This window comes from Bos indicus x Bos taurus, chromosome 4 (assembly GCF_003369695.1).
Source record: "Bos indicus x Bos taurus breed Angus x Brahman F1 hybrid chromosome 4, Bos_hybrid_MaternalHap_v2.0, whole genome shotgun sequence".
NCBI lineage: Eukaryota > Metazoa > Chordata > Mammalia > Artiodactyla > Bovidae > Bos > Bos indicus x Bos taurus.
Genome location: NC_040079.1, coordinates 1745094 through 1767422, shown reverse-complemented (window position 1 = coordinate 1767422; position 22329 = coordinate 1745094). Strand labels below are relative to the sequence as shown.

Genomic DNA, 22329 nt, shown 5'->3' with positions numbered 1-22329 from the left:
TGGGATTCTCCAGGCAAGAGTCCTGGAGTGGGTTGCCATTTCCTTCTCCTTACATAGAACTTTCCTTACATAGAACTTGTAAAATTGGATAAGGTGAAATTCAGAGCAAGCTTTTGTGTGTCCACCTTATGACAGCGATTTAGATAAACTCATCTCTTCAGAGAAAAGAAAGGGAGCCTGCTCAAGGTTTCACACCTCCTCCTGAGCAACAGAAGGGCCTCCTGGCGTCACCAAAGTGGGAGAGAGTTTTAGAAATAAGTAACTGCAGTTTCTACCTTTTCCTTTAACCAGCTTTTACCTGTGTGTGTGCATATATATTTTGGTCCGTTTAACAACTTCCCCTTATGCGCCTCATACAGAAAGGCCAGGCGCAGAGGAGGGGCCAGCCCCGACCTGCACCCCAGCTCTGCGGCCTCGGGCGACACCCCGGCTCCTGCCTGGGGCCCCGTCTGTGCTGCGAGGGCCGTCATCTCCCCCACAGAACGGAGGGCCTAGCCCACAGCAGGCACCGGAGACCGCGTTTACTGTAAACGTTACTATGTCGTTCAGATCGGTCTGTGCGCGGCTTTAGTGCGATTCCGTATTTTGTAGGCGCACCCTGCAGAGGGGATGGCGTTGTGACGGCGTCACCTGGACTCACGGGGGCAAAGCGGCAGTCACACTGTCCTATGCCCGTTGTCTGCGGAAGCACCACTCCCGTTTATTTCCATCCTTTCTAAACGCATCTGTCTTCTAGCCTGCACTCCCACGTGGGATAATGAGCGATAGGAAGTTACCCTTCGCCGTGCAAGGGGTGCCCTCTCTCCGGCTGTGTGATTCCTTGTATCCAGAGCCTAAGGACTGAGCCCCATGCGCTGGGGAGGGGTCACCGTGGGCCGTCGGCCGACCTCCTGCCCGACCTCAGGCTGCGGGGCTGATGTCAGTGTGGTCGTGATGTCTCACGACCCCACCATCCTTCTGCGTGCCCAGGGTGGGAGGCTTCTTCAGTGTCCCTGAAAGTAGGTGGATTTAGCTTGACCACAAAGCAGCGATCATAGCAGATTTTTCTAATGCCCTTTCTGGTTGCTAGGTAACGGTTCCAAGCAAGGTAGCTGTCAGTATGCACAAAAGAAAATCAGAATCATGGCCCATGTGAAATCACCATGCCTCAGACTTAATCGAGAAAGTGTACCTGATTTGCGCTCAGGAGTAGGACACCAGTAAAGGCAGCATGTGAGCAAGCGACCTTAAATACCGAGTCTCTTGATGACTCAGAGGTTGACGCGGGTGGAGTGAGCCCCTTCTGTGGCCCAGCGCGGCGGGCTGGAGCTGCCCCGGGGCAGCCCCCTTCCCTGGCGGGCGGGATGGCCGCTGGAGGGGGGCAGAAACAGGGAGGAGGCGGCCGTGGACGGGGAATCTGGGGCTCACCCCGCAGGACAGGCGCGGAGGATGTCTGCGGCAGGGGCGCGGCCTGGGCGGCTGCAGGCACCCCAGTGAAAAACCTCCGAGTTCCCTGCCGCCTGGGCCTTTCGCAGGCGTCCCCATTTTACAGAAGAAGCAGCAGATCCGCTAAAACCCCGGATAAGGGACTTGATAGAAAGGACATGTGCCGCCCTCACTGTTTCCTGGACAGTGAGCCTCTCCCCCGAATGGCTCAGGGAGCACCAGGCTCACCTCCTTAGTAGCTCCCAGCTCCACCGAGTCTTCCGTCCTCTCCAGGGAGCCTTGGCCCTTCCCCGCACGGAGCCCCTGTGCTCACCACCCCCAGCCTGGATGGGGCCGCTGTCTCACCTCCACCGGAGACGGCGACCCCGCGTGTTGTGGTTCATTCTGAGCCAGTAAGCGACTGTCTACCATGTTGGTTTTTCCTCTTCCTCTTATGTCCCTTCCATGCTTTTCTGCATTCTTAGTCTGACAGTAAGGCTTATTCTCTGTGCTCCTCTTAATAATTTATAAGATATAATAATAATTATTATATATAATTATTACATAAATATATGTGGGCTCTCAAATCAGAAATTATCATTTCCACTTGGAAAAATTTAATGACAGACTCAATAGTCATTTTACCTTCTGTGTATAATTTTTTTATTTTCATGCATCAGTTTAAGATAACTTTGGAAAGCATAGACCACCCATTGCATTCACACGGAGCAGAGTTGAGCGGCTCAGCTGGCTGCGCACCCCCCATACTTCACGTCACTCTTCGCCAGAAGCGTTGTAACTTAGTGAAGTTATACTCCTACTTTGTCGCACAAATAGGCATAATTGCCTCTTTAAATTTATGAAATCTAGAATCCCCGGCTCTCTCTGCTAGTTTCCTGGATCTTCTCCACAATATTTTCACACCTCACCCCAGCCCACTAATCCCGTTTGGCCATGAACAATAGACATCTGTAAACCCAAACCTCATTTTCAATAACTGAAGACTGAATTTACATCAGGTAGCAGATTGGCAGAAGTATACACTCCTGTCCCTGCTCCTGGTGGCTCCTGGGGGCCTTGGATACTTAAATGCCTTCCTAGGTGGAGCCCAGAGACCGTCCTTTATGATACAGACCACTTCTTATCATTTATTGAATGACTCTTGTGATTTGATGACTTTTCCTTCCTCTTCCAACTTGATGGACTCACTTGTTGAGCTATAAGTATGATCTTGTTCAGTCACAATCGTGTCTGACTCTTTGTGACCCCATGGACTACAGGACGCCAGGCCTCCCTGTCCATCACCATCTCCCGGAGCCTGCTCAGACTCATGTCCATGGAGTCAGTGATGCCATCCAACCATCGCATCTTGTATCGACCCCTTCTCCTCCCGCCTTCAGTCTTTCTCAGAATCAGGGACTTTTCCAATGAAGAGTCACCTTTTCCTAGGGATGATCTAGGAAATGTTAATATACAACATTAAGTGCCAGCATGCTTGTGTGGAATCTGAGAGATGATTAAACTGAGTCACTGAGTTTCATATCACCCAGGAGTCTATGGATACACCCAGACTACACGGATGTACACAGATAACAGTCTGAGAACCATATCAGTAAATTACTGTGAGCTGCTGGGTGGAAGATTGTTGGGGAACTGCATTTTTCACACACAGTCTCAAAGGAACCACCCCAGAGATGAGTCAGAATCTATCAAGAGGAGAAGTGCAAACACTGGAAACGTGCAGTAATCCTCTTATAAGCCCAGGGCCCACGATGCCAGTCACTGGGCAGATTGACCCTGAGCCCCTCGTGTGCGTGTGGAGCGCTGGGACAGAGCTGCGCCTTTGCACTTACACACCTGAGCCCAGCCACAGGGGCCCCTGTAAGCAGGTGGACCCGAAATGAGAAATACTCTGTGAAACAGCTGACTTCAACAGAACATGTCATAAAGAAAAAAAGAGGAATGTTCTTGAACAAAGATACTTGAGAGATATAACATTTAAATGTCATGAAAAGTCTTTGACCGGATCCTGGGTCAACAGTAAACATGAAAGGAACGCGAAAACCAAGCAACTGTGACAGCGCCAAAGGAGCTCAGTGACCCTCCCGATGACTGACTCCAAAGACGTGGGGATCCAGGGTTTACATGGAAGAGAACTCAGACGTCTTGAGGAAGCTCAGTGAGCTACCATAAACACAGAAAAACCATTCAACAATCTCAGGAACACAACATGGAAACAAAGTGAGAAATTTAACAGAGTGATAGAAAAATTAAAAAGAACCAAGAAAATTCTGGAGCGGAAGTATACAATGAATGAAAAAAAAAAAAAAAAAAACTTTAATAGAAGGCCTAAACAGAATGTTTCAAACAGAAGAGTGTGAGTTAGAAGACAGAACTTCTGAAATTATTCAGTAAGGGGAGAACAAAGAGAAACAGTGACGAAAGCATGTGTGATCCTTGGAGTACGTTAGAAGGATCAATGTGTAAATTACTACAGCCCAGAAGAAGAGAGGGCGAGGAGGCAGATAGTATACAAAGAAACAGTGGCCGAGAACTTCCCAGATGGGGGAGAGACTTAGACATCCAAGTCGGTAAACCTCATAGGTCACCAAACAAATGCAATTTAAAGAGACGTTCTCCTAGACACATTATAATAACTGTCAGAAATCAAAGGCAGCATCTTAAAAGCAGCAAGAGAAAATAAGCTTATAACTAACTTAAGAAAATGCCCACAAGCTATCGGTGGGTCTCGTCAGACTCACAGGCCAGAAGGCGATATATTCAAGGTGCTAAAAAGAAAAAAAAACTGCCAAGCAAGAATCCTCTGCTAGCAAAGATGTCCTTCAGAAATGAAGGACAGGCAGCAAAGCCTGCCCCAAACAGATGGGAGCTGGGGGTCTTCATCTCTAGACCCGCCTCCTGAGAACCTTGAGTTTTTCAGGCTGAATGCTGATTTCAGGAAGGACTCTGTGGCCCGTGGACTGCAGCCACCAGGCTCCCCTGTCCATGGGCTTGCCCAGGCCAGAATACTGGAGCAGGCTGCCCTTTCCTACTCTGGGCAATCTTTCTGACTCAGAGAGTGAACCCTTGCCTCTTGTGTCTCCTGCATTGGCAGGGGTATTCTTTACTACCGCGCCACTTGGGAAGTCCAGTTAGTAACATGGGGACATATGAAAGAGAGCACACTGTCAAATTCAGAATCCTCGTGATACTGTGATACTGTGCGATACTGCTCCCTTGTAAAGGCTAAAGGACAAAGTATTAAAAATAACCATAGCTACAGTAATTTCTTGGTGAATATATTTGTCAGTACTATAAAAGAGGGAAATTATATAGTATTTGTCAGTACTATAAAAAGATGTCAATTGTGACATCACATACGTACGAGGGGGAAGTAAAGGGTGGAGTGTGTGCACTCAGTTATCAGTGCATCTGTGCGATGCTTCATGGAAGCCTCGTGGCAGCCACACAGCAGAGCCCTGCCATAGACACGCTGAGTTAGAGAGAAGGCAAGAGAGCGCTCCACTCCGCAAGACCTTCAGTCACAAAGGACCAGGGAGGGAGGAAGAGAGGAAGACAGGGACTCGGGTCAGACAGGAGGCAGTAGGGGGCGCCCGGAAGTCCTTACCTCGCAGTGATGACTCTCAATATGAATGAATGAATTTGTCCAATCAAAAGGCATAGAATGAGCAGATGCATTAAAAAGCAAAACTGCCTACAGAGAGACTTGCTCTACCAGTAAAGGCGCAAATAGGCTCACATTGAAGGGACAGGAAAAGATATTCCACGCAGGTAGAAACCGAGAGAGCAGGGGTAGCTGTGCGTCTGTAAGATAAAACAGACGGTAAAGCTGCAGCAGACAGAGAAGACCATTGTATAAGGATGAAGTAGTTAATCCAGACAGAGGGTGTGACCAAAACTAACCCAAAATGGGTGAAAGACTTAAAGCCTGAAACCACAAAACTCTTAGAAAAAAGCACAGAGGGAATCTTGGCACTGATCTTGGCCGTGATATTTTTGGAGACAACACCAAAAGCACAGCCAACAAAAGCAAAAATAAATAAACGGTCCACCGGAAACCAGCGCAACATCGTCATATCAGCTACACCGGAAACCAGCGCAACATCGTCATATCAGCTACACCGGAAACCAGCGCAACATCGTCATATCAGCTACACCGGAAACCAGCGCAGCATCGTCATATCAGCTACACCGGAAACCATCGCAACATCGTGATGTCAGCTACACCGGAAACCAGCGCAACATCGTCATATCAGCTACACCGGAAACCAGCGCAGCATCGTCATATCAGCTACACCGGAAACCAGCGCAGCATCGTCATATCAGCTACACCGGAAACCATCGCAACATCGTCATATCAGCTACACCGGAAACCAGCGCAACATCGTCATATCAGCTACACCGGAAACCAGCGCAGCATCGTCATATCAGCTACACCGGAAACCAGCGCAGCATCGTCATATCAGCTACACCGGAAACCAGCGCAGCATCGTCATATCAGCTACACCGGAAACCAGCGCAGCATCGTCATATCAGCTACACCGGAAACCAGCGCAGCATCGTCATATCAGCTACACCGGAAACCAGGGCAACATCGTCATATCAGCTACACCGGAAACCAGCGCAACATCGTCATATCAGCTACACCGGGAACCAGCGCAACATCGTCATATCAGCTACACCGGGAACCAGCGCAACATCGTCATATCAGCTACACCGGGAACCATCGCAACATCGTCATATCAGCTACACCGGAAACCATCGCAACATCGTCATATCAGCTACACCGGAAACCAGCGCAACATCGTCATATCAGCTACACTCCAACACAAATAAAGCATTTAATTAAAAACCTAATTGGGGGGAAAGGAGGGAAGAGAGAAGAGAAGTTAGGGATGGAAGCCAGATTTCTCCGAAAGTGTTCAGTTTGTGTTTTTATTGATTAAATGTTCTTAATAACTAAAAAGTAATAAATAAACTACATCAAAATAAATAGCTTCTGCACGTCACTGGAAACAGTCTACAGAATGAAAAGAGACAATCTAAAGAATGGGAGAAAATATCTGCAAATCATAAATCTTATAAGGGGGTTGTATTCAAAATATATAAAGAACTCATACAACTCAACAGCCAAAAATACCCAACCATCTGGTTTTTTTAAAATGGGCAGAGGCGGTGCCTAGGCACTCTTCTGAAAAAGACACACACACAGCCAACAGATGCATGAAAAAGGTGTTCAGCCTCAGGAATGATCAGGGAAATGCAAATCAACACCAGGGTGATACCACCTCCCGCCTGTTAGAATGACTAATGGAAAGGCGAGAAAGAACAAGTGTTGGTGAGGACGTGGAGGAAAGGGAACCTGGGCGCTGCTGGTGGGAATGTAAATAGGTACGGCCTCCATGGAGACCGCAGGGAGGTACTAACGCTTGAGTAAAAGTGGGACTGCCGTACCACCCAGTAGTTCCAGTCCTGCGCATCTGACCATCTAAGGGAGAAATCAAGAGCTCAGAGGGACTTCTGCACTCCCACGTTGATGGCAGCATTATGCACGTCGGGCATGACCCAGAAGCAGCCTGAGTGTCAACAGATGAATGGCCAAGGAAGACGTGGTGCACTTACGGTGGAAGGCAGCCCTGAGAAAGAAAGCAAGGCTACCATTTGCACCAACACACTTGAACCTTGAGGACATTATGCTAAGTGGCGTAAATCAGACAGAGAAATATGATGCGATTCCACTCGTGTGTGAAACCCGCGAAAGTCCAACTGACAGAAACAGAGCAGAACGGTGGTGGCCAGGGCCACGGGAGAGGGGCGGGCAAGGGGAGATGCCAGTCGGAGAGCAGCGTCGGCTGTGAGATGCCCTGTGCTCAGCCTGGCGGTGGCCGTCAGCAACACTGTATCAGATGCTTGAAAGCTGCCAGGAACGTGGATCAGAAATGTCCTCACCACAGACAGGAAATGGTGTTAACTCACCCTTCAGTACCTAAGAGACTCGGGTTTGACCCCTGGAGTGAGACGACCCCCTGGAGGAGGGCACAGCAGCACAGTCCAGTATTCTCGCCTGGAGCATTCCTTGGACAGAGGAGCCTGGGATGGCTGTGGGCTACGGTCCACAGGGTCCCAAAGGGTCGGCTCCGCGTGCACGCACCCTCCTGAGGGTCGGCTCCGCGTGCACGCACCCTCCTGAGGGTCGGCTCCGCGTGCACGCACCCTCCTGAGGGTCGGCTCCGCGTGCACGCACCCTCCTGAGGGTCGGCTCAGCGTGCACGCACCCTCCTGAGGTGATTGCTTCCCAACATGTAAGTGCATTGAGTCATCACACTGTACCGGAAACTCACACGACGGTATACATCAGTTCTGTCCCAACAAGGTTGTAATGAGGTAGCACATCCTTGCTAAATATCAAAATATATATAAAACTTTGGTAACTGAGATTCTTGTGAAACGACAGACAGACGGGTGAAGAACCAGTAGAAAATCACCCACCTCGGTGTCCAGAGATTCTAAATCTACAGTCAGGAGACACAGCAGATCAGTGAAGAAAAAGACCTATTGAAAAGAACGGTTAATTTCGGCATTCATGGGAAGGAGAAAAACAGACGTTACTTCATACCTTATCCTCAGAAGAGTTCCATATTAATTACACAAATACTTTCCAAGAGAATATATAAAATTACTAGAAGGCAACAGATGACGCACCAGGCCCTGAGCTGTGCCCGCCCAGGGCCCAGGGCAGCGTGGCGACCCGTGTGCGCTGGGAGCTTAGCAGACCCTCCTGACGTTGCCGCTGGAGCCAGGGGTCAGCGGCCGCCACCGTGCGGAGCTGCTCAGTAGAAAAGCACCGACACGCTGATGGCCAACGGGGTGAAATGATCGTCTTTACCTGAGTTTTAGTAACAACGGAGCATTGGCTTCTATTAATACACAGATTGAAATACACGTTATTCAGGGGGTTGGGGTATTTTCATGTGCTTTTTAAAAGATGCGATCCTGTGAATAGAATAAGTATCTCTCGGTGCAATACCGTAACAACCTAATACGAGAGATGTTAGACACGAAACAACCGTGAGCTCTGAGTTAGTGAAGAAAGAAGTCATCTTCCAGAGGTGCCTTTAGAAAAAAGACTTTCATCTCAGTTCAAAAGGATACCCTATTAAAGATAATTCAATGGCATTTTTCTAATGATGGAGACTCTTGAGAGTCCCTTGGACTGCAAGGAGATCCAACCAGTCAATCCTCAAGGATTTCAACTCTGAATATTCATTGGAGGGACTGATGCTGAAGCTGAAGCTCCAATTCTTTGGCCACATGATATAAAGAGCTGACTCACTGGGAAAGACCCCGATGCTGGGAAAGACTGAAGGCAGGAAGAGAAGGGGGCAACAGAGGATAAGTTGGTTAGATGGCATCACTGACTCAATGGACATGCATGTGAGCAAACGCCAAGAGATGGTGAAGGACACGGAAGCCTGGCATGCTGCAGCCCCTGGGGTCACAAAGAGTTGGAAACAACTCAGTGGCTGAACAGCAATGATGGAAACAGAATTTTATTATTTTCATCAAGAAACAAACATGTGTTTCAGTTTTTTAAAAAAGTTTGAGCTGATTGTTTTCCTTTAAATGCCTATAAAAATACTTTAACTTGAGCTTGTCAGTATAATGAGCCTTTCAAATCTGGAAATCACAGGTTAAGAGATTTAAAATAAAAGTGTAACTCTTGGCCCTGGATTCTCACTGTCTTCATCTTGACAGTTTTTCAGAACCAGATGTGTGTCCCAAACAGAGCCCAGCTTCAGAGGCATTGGGGTCTGCAGGTTCCCTAGTGATAGATCCAGTAAAAGATAAACCCCAAAGCCGCGGCGAGCAAGGGGTTCATCAAGGCCCCAGCGGGCGGGAGACCAGCCCTGTGACAGGGACATTCCAGGAGCGCCAGGCGCCTGCACGGGCCTGCCTTTGGCTCTGCCTTCTGACACCCGCGTGTTCACCCCATCACCCTCCTTGCACAGAACTGTAGATCAGTGCGCCGTTAGGGACCCAGTGTCTGAATTTCAGAAATCTGACAGTTTACAGAGCAAAATGGGCAGTAGCTACAGTATCGAATATGGTAGGTTTATCATTCTCTGTGGAACCAGGGGTCCTTTAAACTGGCGGTGACTTGTGCAACCAGAAGCCGCATTTCTAAGCTGTATCTCCATACTGACCACTGGCGAGAGTAAATGTAAAATCATCTTATATTCAGTCTAAAAAACTGAAATTGCCAGTAACTAGAAGGAAGAAACCGCATGACCTACTTCACCGCCCAAGGCCGACAGATGGGTGCATTTCGGCCCGGCCGCCTCCATGGGCCTGTGAAGTCGGGGCACTGCAGCGGGGTCCCCTCTCCTCGCAGCCCCTGCAGCTCCGTACCTCAGGGGTCTCCCGCTGTCCAGAGTCTGCTGGTGATCAAAGAGAAACCACGCCTCCAGCAGACTCATTACCAACTTTCAAAAACTGTCCATTGGGCCAAGTAAGAGTTAAACCCAGGCATCTCATGGAGGCCCTCAGAATCATCTGGTAAGACTGAAGGGCTGTTTTAACAGCAGAAAAGCTGGAAGTACCTGACCACACTGAATTGTTCAGCTCTAGAAGTTCCACTCCACTGAATTCCCTTTTTTTTTTTCCTTGTCTGGCAGATAGGTGAAAACTTCTCGCCATACCTGGGACCACTGGCCTGGTTCCCTTCAGGGAAAAGAAGGCTAATCCACAGAAAGGAAAGGCAAAGCCGGGGTGAGACTGTGATATTTTTAGGCACCACACATGAGGAAGTGCTCCTTTCCTTTAAAGTTGCAAGACCTCACCAAGATGGATATGTCTTTAATACTCGAGATTAGATTAGCTCCGGCCATTCTATTTTTATAAATCAATTCGTCTTTCTTGTAAAAGAACCCTGGCCTTGCGTGCTCGCCCTTCTGTCTCAGGGCGATTAATAAGGGGAATTAATGAGGTCTTCTCCCGCCTCAGCTGCCGTGCGTCTGCTGGGTGTCAGCAGTCTAGCAGAAGGCAGAGGTCATCTCTCCACAGTCACGCTCCCCCAGCCCAGGCTTTGTCTTGGCAGAGCTGCCTTGCCTGGAATACCCCTGGCACATTCCTGACGAGACGGAGCAGGGCGGAGTGAAGCTGCGCCACACCGGAGGTGGCTCAGACACCAGGCGGGGCCGCGCTAAGGACGGCAGGGGGTCGCCTGCTGAGCCCGAGCCCCGGGGAAGCGTGCGGAGCGACCCCGCGTCCGCGGCGCCCGCGCGCGCAGGGCCTGCAGTCCGCGGCGACCCCGCGGGCCGGGCGCGCTCCCGCGCCGACGGCTGAGCCCAGATCAAAGCCGCCCGGGGAGGTCACGAGAGCCGCCGCGCTCACGCCTGTCGCAGTGTGTACAGAACGCCCGAGTGTCGCCCAGAATGCAGTGGTCGGTCCTTGAGTGCCTTTGATCCTTATCTGGGAGTTCTGCTAGCATATGTCATATAATTGAGGTATGGCCTTTTATTGCGGCAATTAAAACTTTTCAAATGCATTATATTATCTCCACCCGAGCTAAAAGTCGGGGCCATTGTTTAGAAAGCGAGGTGAGGGGTCTGTCAGATGCTGCGGTTGACTTTAGGGACGGCCGCTCCCAGCCCCGCCCCTGGGAGGGTGCTCCAGCTTTTTTTTTTCATTCCATCTCACCAAACAGCATAATGGTCTTCACGTTTGCTCAGCCCTTTTGACTTCCTTTATCACATAGAGATGGCAAACATTCTGTTGCTAACTTGAAGTGGCTCCAAGCAGCAAGACGGGAGGACATTAAACCAGTAAAAGCTTATCAACGGATTCACTGATACGCTGTAAATTCCAGGCGTTTCGCTTTGCTTTTGAGGGCAGCCGTAAGTCAACACATTAGTAAGCAATTGCTGACATCAAGATGGATGCTCAGAGGGGCCCCTGGGCAGGCAGAGTTCACCTGGGCACTCCTGGGAGCGGCTCTTCTTTACTCTTCCCCGGGGATGTACTTGTAAATGACCAGTGATTGCTCTAGGTATCAGTTACCTGAATCCGTAACTGCTTAATTTATCAAATATATGAAATGTGAGGCTCAGAAAGAGAAATAGAAGATACTCATTTTTAATGGAAAATTTTATGTACTTTGTATGCTTCTGTAGAATTAATATTAACCACTAGTTTGAAAACTAGAAGCCAATCATCATCGTGTGTGTGTTTTCCAACCACTAAAGACCTCTGACCCACGTGACAGTGAGGGCTTAACAGGAGCAGAAGGATGCTGCTCAGGCAGGACTCTGGTTTGTAAGAAATATTTAATAACAGCTACACTTCTGACGTGGCCCTGACCTGGCCACAGCATAGTCAGTACCCATTTGCTAATTTAACTTTCTTAAGGATATTATTCTTGCTAACTTTTCAATACTTGAAGCGCAAGAGTGAAGACAGTCACGCCAGCTCACTTCTAGAACTGCGCCGCAAGTGCACACAGAAGGCTTTTCCACGTGTTTATCAACAAGCTAAAGCCAGTGTTACAGGCCAAATACTGAGGCTTTATTGAGCCTTAGCACTGGAAGTTTGTTCAGAATCTTCCCACACCGACAGTGTCCTCTTCTCAACCCCACGAGGAGACCGCAGGGCACTCCTGCAGAATGTGTACCCGGGGGTGGGGGTGGGGGTGGGGGGGAGCGGCGTGTGGGCCTTCATTCCTCACCTGTTGCAAATTTCAAGGCGACGTTTTTGTTGAATGCCAAGGGCCTCCCCAAGGTGAAGCGGAGGAGCCAAGAGATAAGAACTACACACAGGAAGAAGGAAGGAGCCCTGGCCGGTGACAAGTGTCAGCGGAAGGAGCCAAGAGAGCCCCTCTGGGCGGCCAGGCAGAGCGCTAGCCTGGCCGGAGAAGCGCGCCGGGGAGCGGGCGGAGGGAGCGGGGCCGGCCGGGGCAGAGCCGAGCAGGAAGGCTCGAGGAGAGGCTGCCAAGAGGCCTGAGGAGGGGAGCCGGGGTCAGAGGCGGAGTGCGCGGTGGGCCGGCTGGCGTCTGCCCACCATCCCACCTTTCTTCTGAGCCGAGTGCCCAGCTGGTCAAGGAACAACGTGGTCCCTCTCCCCGCTGGGCCACAACCGGCTCCTCCAGGCCGTCTGTGCTCTCACCCCTCACCTGCAAAAGCTAACCGGCAGGGCGAGAGCACAGTGCTTCAGCTTAGGTTAAATAACCTGCATTTTTCCAATTTTTTTAAAAAAATTATTTTTTATTGAAGGATAATTGCCTCACTGAATTTTGCTGTTTTCTGTCAAACATCAACTTGAATCAGTCATAGGTATACACATCCCCTCCCTTTTGAACCTCTCTCCAGTCTCCTGCCCCATCCCACCCCTCTAGGTTGATTCCGAGCCCGTTTGAGTTTCCTGAGCCATACGGCAAATTCCCGTTGGCTATCTATGTTACATATGGTAAGTGTGAGTTTCCACGTTACTCTCTCCATACATCACCCTCTCCTCCCCTCTCCCCAGGTCCGTAAGTCTGTTCTCTATGTCTGTTTCTCCATTCAGTTCAGTTCAGTTGCTCAGTCGTGTCCGACTCTTTGCAGCCCCTTGAACTGCAGCACGCAGGCCTCCCTGGTCATCACCACTGCTGCTGCTCAGTCGCTCAGTCGTGTCCGACTCTCAGCGACCCCGCGGACGGCAGCCCACCAGGCCCCCCGTCCCCGGGTTCTCCAGGGAGAGCACTGGAGTGGGTGCCACTGCCTTCTGTGGTCTGTCACCATTGCTGCCCTGTAAATTAAGTCTCCAGCACCATTTTTCTAGATTCTGTATATGTGCATTAGAATATGATATGTATCTTTCTCTTTCTGAGTTAACTTCACTCTGAATAATAGGTTGTATCGACTTAGCAGCAGCCGCAGAAGATTCATCCACCTCATTAGAGCTGACTCAAATGTGTTCCTTTTTATGGCTGAGTAATATTCCGTTGTGTATATGTACCTCAGCTTATCCATTCATCTGTCGATGGACATCTGAGTGCTTCCATGTCCTAGCCATTGTACATAGTGCTGCAGTGAACACTGGGATACATGTGTCTCTCTCAGTTTTGCTTTCCTCAGGGTATATGCCCAGGAATGGGATTGCTGGGTCATATGGTGGTTTTATTCCTAGTTTTTTAAGGAATCTCCATACCATATTCCATACTGGCTGTATCAATTTACAGTCCCATCAACAGTGCAAGAGTGTTCCCTTTTCTCCACACCCTCTCCAGCATTTATTGTTTATAGACTTTTTGATGATGGCCATCCTGACCAGTGTGAGATGATATCTCATTGTAGTTTTGATTTGCATTTCTCTAATAAGGAGCAATGTTGGGCATCTTTTCATGTGTCTGTTAGCCATCTGTATGTCTTGTTTGGAGAAATGTCTGTTCAGGTCTTTTCCCCACTTTTTGATTGGGTTGTTTTTCTGGTATGCAAGCTGCTTGTATATTTTGGAAATTCACCTTTTATCCGTTGTTTCATTTGCTATTATTTTCTCCCGTTCTGAGGGTTGTCTTTTCACCTTGCTTATAGTTTCCTTTGCTGTGCAAAAGCTTTTAAGTTTAATCAGGCCCCAGTTGTTTCAGTTCAGTTCACTCAGTCGTGTCCGACGCTTTGCGACCCCATGGACTGCAGCACGCCAGGCCTCCCTGTCCATCACCAACTGCTGGAGTCCTTCAAACCCATGCCCTTGAGTCGGTGATGCCATTCAACCATCTCATCCTCTGTCGTCCCCTTCCTTCTCCTCCTGCCCTCAATCTTTCCCAGCATCAGGGTCTTCTGAAATGAGTCAGCTCTTCACATCAGGTGGCCAGAGTGTTGGAGTTTCAGCTTCAGCATCAGTCCTTCCAGTGAACACCCAGGACTGGTCTCCTTAGGAGGGACTGGCTGGCTCTCCAGTTGTTTACCTTTGTTTTTATTTCCATCACTCTAGGACGTGGGTCATAGAGCATCTCGCTTTATGTCATCAAGTGTTCTGCCTATGTTTTCCTCTAAGAGTTTTATTGTTTCTGGTCTTACATTTAGGTCTTTAATCCATTTTGAGTTTTCTTTGTGTGTGGCGTTAGGAGGTGTTCTAATTTCACTCTTTTACATGTAGCTGTCTACTTTTCCCAGCACCGTTTATTGAAGAGGCTGTCTTTGCTCCATTGTATATTCTTGCCTCCTTTGTCAAAAATAAGGTACACATAGGTGTATGGATGTATCTCTGGGCTTTCTATTTTGCTCATTGATCTGTATTTCTGTCTTTGTGCCAGGACCATACTGTGTTGAGGACTGTAGCTCTGTAACATAATCTGAAATCAGGAAGGTTGATTCCTCCAGCTCGATTCTTCTTTCTCAAGACTGCTTTGGCTATTCAGGGTCTTTTGTGTTTCCATATGAATTGTGAAATTTTTTGTTCTAGTTCTGTGAAAAATGCCATTGGTAATTTGATAAGGATTGCATTGAATCTGTGGATTGAGCTTGGTAGTATACTCATTTTCAGAACATTGATTTTTCCTACCCAGGAACACAGAGTATCTCTCCATCTATTTATGTTGTCTTTGATTTCTTTTGTTACTGTCTTAGAATTTTCTGTATACAGTTCTTTTGTCTCCTTAGGTAAGTTTATCCCTAGATATTTAATTCTTTTTGTTGCAGTGGTGAGTGGGATTGATTCCTTAATTTCTCTTTCTGATTTTTCATTGTTAGTGTACAGAAATGCAAGGGATTTCTGTGTATTGATTTTGTATCCTGCAGCTTTGCTGAAGTCACTGATTAGCTCTAGTCAAATGTATTTTTTAACTGGAGGAAAACTGCTTTACAATGTCATGTTGGTTTCTGCCGTCCAACAACGCCAACAAGCTATAATTATACAGAATGCTGTCTCTCGTGAGCCCCCCTCACCCCACCCCACCCTCCAGGTGTCACAGAGTGCCAGGCAGGGCTCCCTGTGCTCAACAGCAGCCTCTCACCAACTCTCCGTGTTAATCTGCATTTTAAGTCTCTGACGACCCCTGCAGATAAAGGGATGGCTGTTTTTCTCATTTGTGAAATGCTTCCCATCCAGGCTGAGGAAGGAAGTGTGCCCGTGAACAAGTGTGAGAGCAACGTCAGGTGAGCCGTGGACCTGCATCCACGCTGACCCTGCCCTCCGTACCCAGAACTGGGCTCCAGCTGGGGTCTGTGCCACAGACCCGGCGGCACTGGGAGCACCCCCGGCCAGGCGCCTCCCCCCAGGCCCACGGCTACCTCTGGGTGAGTCCCGCCTTCCTGGAAGGGAGACACAGCACGTCAGGTATTTTGTTGAAAACATGGATTTCCAGCGGTTGTGTCCTGGAGAAAACCCTGGAGAGGTGAAGGGGTGGCAGTGACTCCGGCCGTCCCAGAGCTCCTGGCTGCATCCGCAAAACCGCCACGGCCATTTCCTTCAGCGAGTCCTCTGGCGCCTCGCGTGGCCAGTGCACAGAGCGGCTCACAGACAGACACACACACGGGGGGCACGCGGGGAGACAGCCCCGCGCTGGCAGAGGATGGAGGCAGCGCACCACAGGGCTGGAGCAGGAAGGGGACACCGAGGGCATCCTCATGGGGCCACTGGGACCTGCGTGCACAGCCGCTCCAGGCACACCAGCTCTGTGCATCTCAAGCCGCGAGTGCTCACACAACACGAGGACAGGTGTGGATTCTTGCCGTCCCCCTGGGCGTGTGCACAGCAAGAGGAACACACGTCTCGGCACGTGTGCGTGATAATATACACACATATGTAAGAAAATACAAATGCCCGTGGCCTCCACACTTACTGTCACTCCCTGAGGTGACCCTTGAAAGCTCAGGAGGGTACTGCACACTTGAAGCTGGGTGGTCACATCTCAGGGAAGGGAAGGGAAAGCCACTCAGTCGTGCCTGACTCTTTCGGACCCCGTGGACTATACAGTCCCTGGAATTCTCCAGGCCAGAATACTGGAGTGGGTAGCCTTTCCCTTCTCCAGTGGATCTTCCCAACCCAGGAATTGAACTGGGGTCTCCTGCATTGCAGGTGGATTCTTTACCAACCGAGCTATGAGGGAAGCCCCACGTCTCAGGGATTGACGACTAAATCAGTGTTAAACAACTTTGACTCCTAAACCTTAATTGGGCAGCTTCTATGACAGCAGTTCCCATTGCCAGTGAGCATCAGTCCCCTTGCCTGGGGGGCTGTTAGAACATGGACAGCTGTCTCCGCCTGCAGTGCTGACCCAGGAGGGCTGGGGCGGCCCGGAATCAGCACTGCTAGCAGCTCCCCAGCGAGGCGGATGCTCTGGTGCAGCGGCCTCCTCTGGAAGAAGACTGAAGTCCCCCCGCCCCAGCGGTGGGACACCCTGGCACTGCCCTCTCTGAAGGCAGCACTTCTGCTGAGAACTAACGTGAGAGCGAACCTCGGCATCCCAGAGGCTGTGTAACGTCTGCACTGGCGCAGGCTAATTCTGGAGAAAGAAACGATCTTACCTCTCAGCTGTATTTGGGGAATCTCTCACGCTGCATGAAAAGCCAACTCAGAGAAAACCTGACATAAAACATTAATTGAGGCACCTGTGTATGCATTTCCAAGGAATTCTTCCTTTTATAAAGTATAGGGACCTCTTCTACTTTTAATAATAGAGATTACCAGGTATTTGAAAGGCTCAGGAATAGAGAAAATGAAGCCTTGCCAATTGGAGCCCATGAGCTTGGATCCAGCTGTTGGCTGGATAATTGTCAGCAAGAAACAGAACTGGACTCCAAAATGGAAAAGCATCTTCGTCCAGGCCTCGGACATGGCTGAGAAACCACTGCCAGTAAGACCCCCAAGACGGAGGCGCCTGGATTCAACCCTGTGGGCCACCAGCCGCTTCACAGACCGCCTTCCCCTGACAGCCGACACCCGCCCTGTAAGCCCCAGGGACCAAGGCCGGGGAGGGTCAGTCCCCACAGCCCTGGCCCCGTCTGGCCCAGGCTCGAGGCTTCTTGCGGGACGAAGGAGCTGGAAGGGGCCCCCGGGGCCGCGAAGGCACCTTCTGATGCAGGTGACCGACACAGACACTGCATAAAAACACACGCAGACACGCCGCACACACATGGTGTCCCACAGACCGGAATACTTGACACTGGGGACGTCCTCTGGGCCCGTGGAGAATGTATTCTGCGCACCACACACCTAAAGGACCACGAGGCCGAACTGAGTCCCGAAGAAGGAGGATATAGCCCATGCTTTGCGTGAGACGTTAGCCCCCAGTGCCGCACAAGGCATGGGCGAGGGGACAGCACACCCAAGTCCATGCGCCGCCCACGTGACCTCGGCCCATAGCATTTTACAAACCGCACGTGGCCAAGTGCACCCTGCAAACACCTGCACTCATTTCAGCGACCCTGGTTTGCTCAGAGCTGTTGCCCTCAGCAGACGACCACGATTCCCATTACCTCTTTGTCCTGAGAGCAGAGTGCTTTTCTAGATCTGTTTGTACCAAATGCAGACCTTTATAAAGAGGCCTGAGCCTGGGGGGACGTTAGAGTCTGTATTTGAGGACAGTGCCTTCAAAGCAAAACGAAAGTTTGCGATAAACTGTGATAAGCCGCCTTCATATTTAGGCTAGCAGTGAAGTCAGGATTGTTAGGTAAGTCCTAAAAATGTGTTCTGTAGCATGGAGACACACGATGGTCCATAAACTGATTACCTCAGCTTATTTTTTTTAGCTCGTTAGGCAACAGGGGTGGGTTCAAAACAAGGAATTTAGAGCTCGGTGAGAAAGGCAGGACGAGTAACCAACTCAAAAGGAGGAGATGGTCTTTCTCGTGGATTCCCTTTTTGGAAATGTTCACACTGAAAGGATGGTTCCTGACCTGCAGCTGCGAGGGACGATGCTGCGGAGCCAGGGCACATGCCGTGCTAGGCATCACTAATGACGGCCTGCCATGGACCCGGGGGTGGCACTGCCCAGGGGCAGGCCTGTGAGGCTCCAGGGGCGCTGCCAGCGCAAGATAACTTTGTGACCCACTGTACCTGGCTCTGGTCCCTCCTCCTCTCAACTCCTCACCAGCGTGCTCCCTGCCACCAAGCAAGGCCAACCAGCAGGTGCCCCTTCCTGAAATCTCCGCCCATGCTCTCTGGGCTGGCGAGTGTGAGGGCAGCTGGGGGAGGGTGGTGGGGACGCCAGGGTGCTGCCGAGTGCGGCTCACAGTGGGCGCGGGTGCTCAGTTCACAGAGATCAGCCAGCGCCTGCTCTGCTCCTACCGCACGGACATCGACGAGCTCTTCTCCGAGGTGGACCGCTGCCTGGCCATCAACCGCAGCGTCCTGCAGCAGCTGGAGGAGCGGTGTGGCCGTGAGCTCTCCGAAGAGGAGTGGGGCGAGATCCAGACCCAGGTAGGCATGCCAGGCCGGCCCTGCAGCGGGCGGGGAGGGGACGGGGTGAGCAGGGCAGATCCAGACCCAGGTAGGCGTGGCCAGCCTGCCGGGGGCGGAGGGCCGGGCACCGCGTAGAGGGCATGTGTGTCTGCCCCCAGGGGGCCCTGGGACCCTCGTCACCCACTCTGGGGTGAGGCCAAGGGCCCTGGGTGTGGAATTCTGCTTTGATGAAGGCATCTAGTGAGCAGTGAAAGTGCCAAGGGCAAAGGCCTCCCCACGTGCCCCCCCCCCGCCCCCACTCCGAGCTTCCTGCCCGTCTCAGCCTGCCTGTCCCTTGCATCTGAGGAGAGGGACACCAAACCCGGCAGGGGAAACACTTACTTAGAATTCACAAAAATGGTAAATGCATAAAGAAGTTTAGCGGCTACATAGTGTCAGAGACTGCTTAATTCAAAGAAAGTCAGTTACTAAGGTTCAGCATTTTATAAACTGTGTTTCGAAGTCAGTCATCCCAGGTGGGTTGCGGTCCCTTCCATTTTTCGCAGGAGTAGCAGAGCACAGACATAATTAGCGTTATTTTAACCCAGGATGAAACGTCTTCACATTTAGAAGACCCTCGTCTGTGGGTGCCCGGTTCTCACTTAAACGCGGGGCACTGCCCGCTGCGGCGTGACCCACACGTGTGCCGCCTGCCCTGTGTTGCAGGCCCTGCGCCGGGAGGCCCCCGACTGCCCCATCTGCCTCACCGCGCTGGCGCCGCGGGAGACGGTCCTGCTGTCCTGCTCCCACGTGTTCCACCGCGCGTGCCTCCGCGCTCTGGAGGAGTTCTCCCTGGGGGAGAGCGCTCCTTTCCACGCCTGTCCACTCTGCCGCTGCTGCTATCAGAAGAGAATTCTTGAATGCTGAATTCACAAGGGAAAAAATTATATAATTCGGGGGGGAAGTGTTAACCTTATTGTTGGTAGTTTTATGTTAGGAAAGCTGACAATATTTTAAAAGCTCACAAACCCATCCAATTCTAGTCTTCATAAAGAGAAAACTTCAAATTCATGAGTTGAGTCAGCTAAGTGAAGAACGGATTAAAAACTTCTATCTCGGAGGCTCTACAGTTTGCTGATTAGCTCGGCTTCTGGTTGGTGGGCTGGGCTGCTCGTGAGAGTAAAGTGATTCCCTCCCTGCCCTCTCCACAGCGGTGCTGCGGGCACCCGGCGGGCCTGCCGGTGAGGTGGCAACACAGCGTCTTCCCAGGCGTGCCCTACAGCTGCAGCTCGAGTCCACCCACAGACTGAACCTAAACCTCTCAGGGCATCCAAAGGCCTTCTGCCATTCAAATGCTTGCTTTTAGTCCTTGCTTTCTCTCTATGGGATACGTTACTGTTGAGTCCAGCACTCTGAATACATAAACCCAAGATATAAAAATAAGTATTCAGTGGTTTCAGCATCAGTTCAGTCACCCAGGCATCTCTTTGTGACTCCCTGGACTGCAGCACACCAGGCCTCCCTGTCCATCACCAACTCCCAGAGCACAAACTCATGTCCATTGAGTCAGTGATGCCATCCAACCATCTCATCCTCTGTCATCCCCTTCTCCTTCCGCCTTCAGTCTTTCCCAGGGTCTTTTCCAGTGAGTCAGTTCTTCCCATCAAGTGGCCAAAGAATTGGAAGCTTCAGCTGCAGCAACAGTCCTTCCAATGAACATTCAGGACTGATTTTCTTTGGGATTCACTAGTTTGATCTCCTTGCTCTTAAAGGGACTCTCAAGAGTCTTCTCAACACTACAGTTCAAAAGCATCAGTTCTTCGGCACTCAGCTTTCTTTATGGTCCAACTCTCACATCCATACACGACTACTGGAAAAACCATAGTCTTGACTAGACAGGCCTCTGTCAGCAAAGTAACATCTCTGCTTTTTAATATGCTATCTAAAACAGCACATCACGTATTAATAACTCAGAGCCACATGTTCATGGCTCACATGTAAAGAAATCCACGGAATCTTCCTGGGAGCCTGGTCATTCACAAGCACATTCACAAACCACAGGGTCCTGGCGAGGTGCCCCAGCTGCTGGGACAGAAGAGGCCCCAGATGTTAGGGACAGACAAAGCAGCCTGTTCCTCTGAACTTCCCTGCCCATCAGCAGTAGGTGAGGGGCCGAGGAGCTGCCCTCAGTGGCTCCCAGCTCTTGGCCGCTCTGCTTGGAGTCTCCAGTGAACCCTCCCCGGTGCTGAGGAAGAGCAGGTAGACTTTTCCTTTGAATTAAAAAAAAAAATTCTTTATTTATTTGGGTCTTAGCTGATGTTTGCAGGATCTTCATCGTGGTGCCTGGAGCATGTGGGATCTTAGTTCCCAGACCGGGGATCGAACCCACATCTCCTGCACTGGAAGTGGGGTTCCTACCCCTGGGCCACAGGGAGAGCCTGCAGGCAGGCTTTGCGGCCACCTGGGGCCCCCAGAAGGTCAGTGCAGCCACAACTAACAGCCAGGGCGGGAGGCGCGACAGGCAGGCAGCCGGGGCCAGCTGCACACCTGTCAGAGTGCACAACAGCCCCGCGTCGCCGGGGCAGGAGCCCCACCACGCCTGCTCCTGTTTGTTTCTCATCCCATCTGGGGTGTTCTCATTACATAAAGCCCACGCACATATGTCCCTTAATGAGCACATCCACATAACCTGGGGTACGTTCACTTGCAATGGTGGCGAGTCCCACGAAAGAATCTGGAGCCTGACTTGGAGACGATTTAAATGGTGAGCAGACACTCATTGGACCGTTAAGAAAGCTGAGCACTGAAGAATTGATGCTTTTGAACCGTGGTGCTGGAGAAGACTCTTGAGAGTCCCCTGGACTGCAAGGAGGTCCAACCAGTCCATGCTAAAGGAAATCAGTCCTGAATATTCATTGGAAGGACTGGTGCTGAAGCTAAAACTCCAATACTTTGGCCACCTGATGCGAAGGACTGACTCCTTGGAAAAGACCCCAATGTTGGGAAAGACTGAAGGCAGGAGGAGAAAAGGATGACAGAGTATGAGATGGTTGGACGGCATCACTGACTCGATGGACGTGAGTCTGAGCAGGCTCCAGGACATGGTGAAGCACGAGAGAAGCCTGGTGTGCTGCAGCCCGTGGGGCCGCAAAGAGGGAGACACGGTCGAGCGACTGGACAGCAGCAGCAAACGCCATTGTGAGACGGCTGAGCAAGGCTGGCTCCCACACACCCCTCCCTGCCTCCTGCCCGTGGCCCCTCCAGCAGAGCACAGCCTGCTGAGGAGGAAGGCCTGGCCAGTCTGATGCCAGACCCACGCCCAGAGCCTGCAGGGGGGCACCCAGGGGGCCCCAGGCACTCAGTGAGCGCGGGAGGCCACTCAGGGCCGGCGTGACCACGTCCTGGGCATGACAGCAGGGCGCTGCTGCCCACACCTGGCGACCCTGCCTGCTTCCGGAGCCCGCCTCTCACACGGTCCCTCTGACTCCATGAGTTCTGCAGATCCTTCCAGGAAACTTCCTGCCTGTCGCGCTCTGCCGACACAGGCAG

The 22329-nt window shown here is 51.0% G+C and overlaps 1 protein-coding gene across 2 annotated transcripts in view; it reads left to right on the top strand.

Annotated features, from left to right (window-relative positions):
• RNF32 (ring finger protein 32) overlaps nt 1–19898 on the top strand; it is a 39645-nt gene extending 19747 nt beyond the window's left edge. For both annotated transcript variants that reach the window (XM_027538478.1, XM_027538479.1), the window contains exons 8-9: nt 18652–18819; nt 19507–19898. In XM_027538478.1, coding sequence (XP_027394279.1) covers nt 18652–18819; nt 19507–19707 — 369 coding nt within the window. In that variant the 3' untranslated portion in view covers nt 19708–19898. The remainder of the gene's footprint in view (nt 1–18651; nt 18820–19506) is intronic.
• The last annotated feature ends 2431 nt before the right edge of the window (nt 19899–22329 follow it).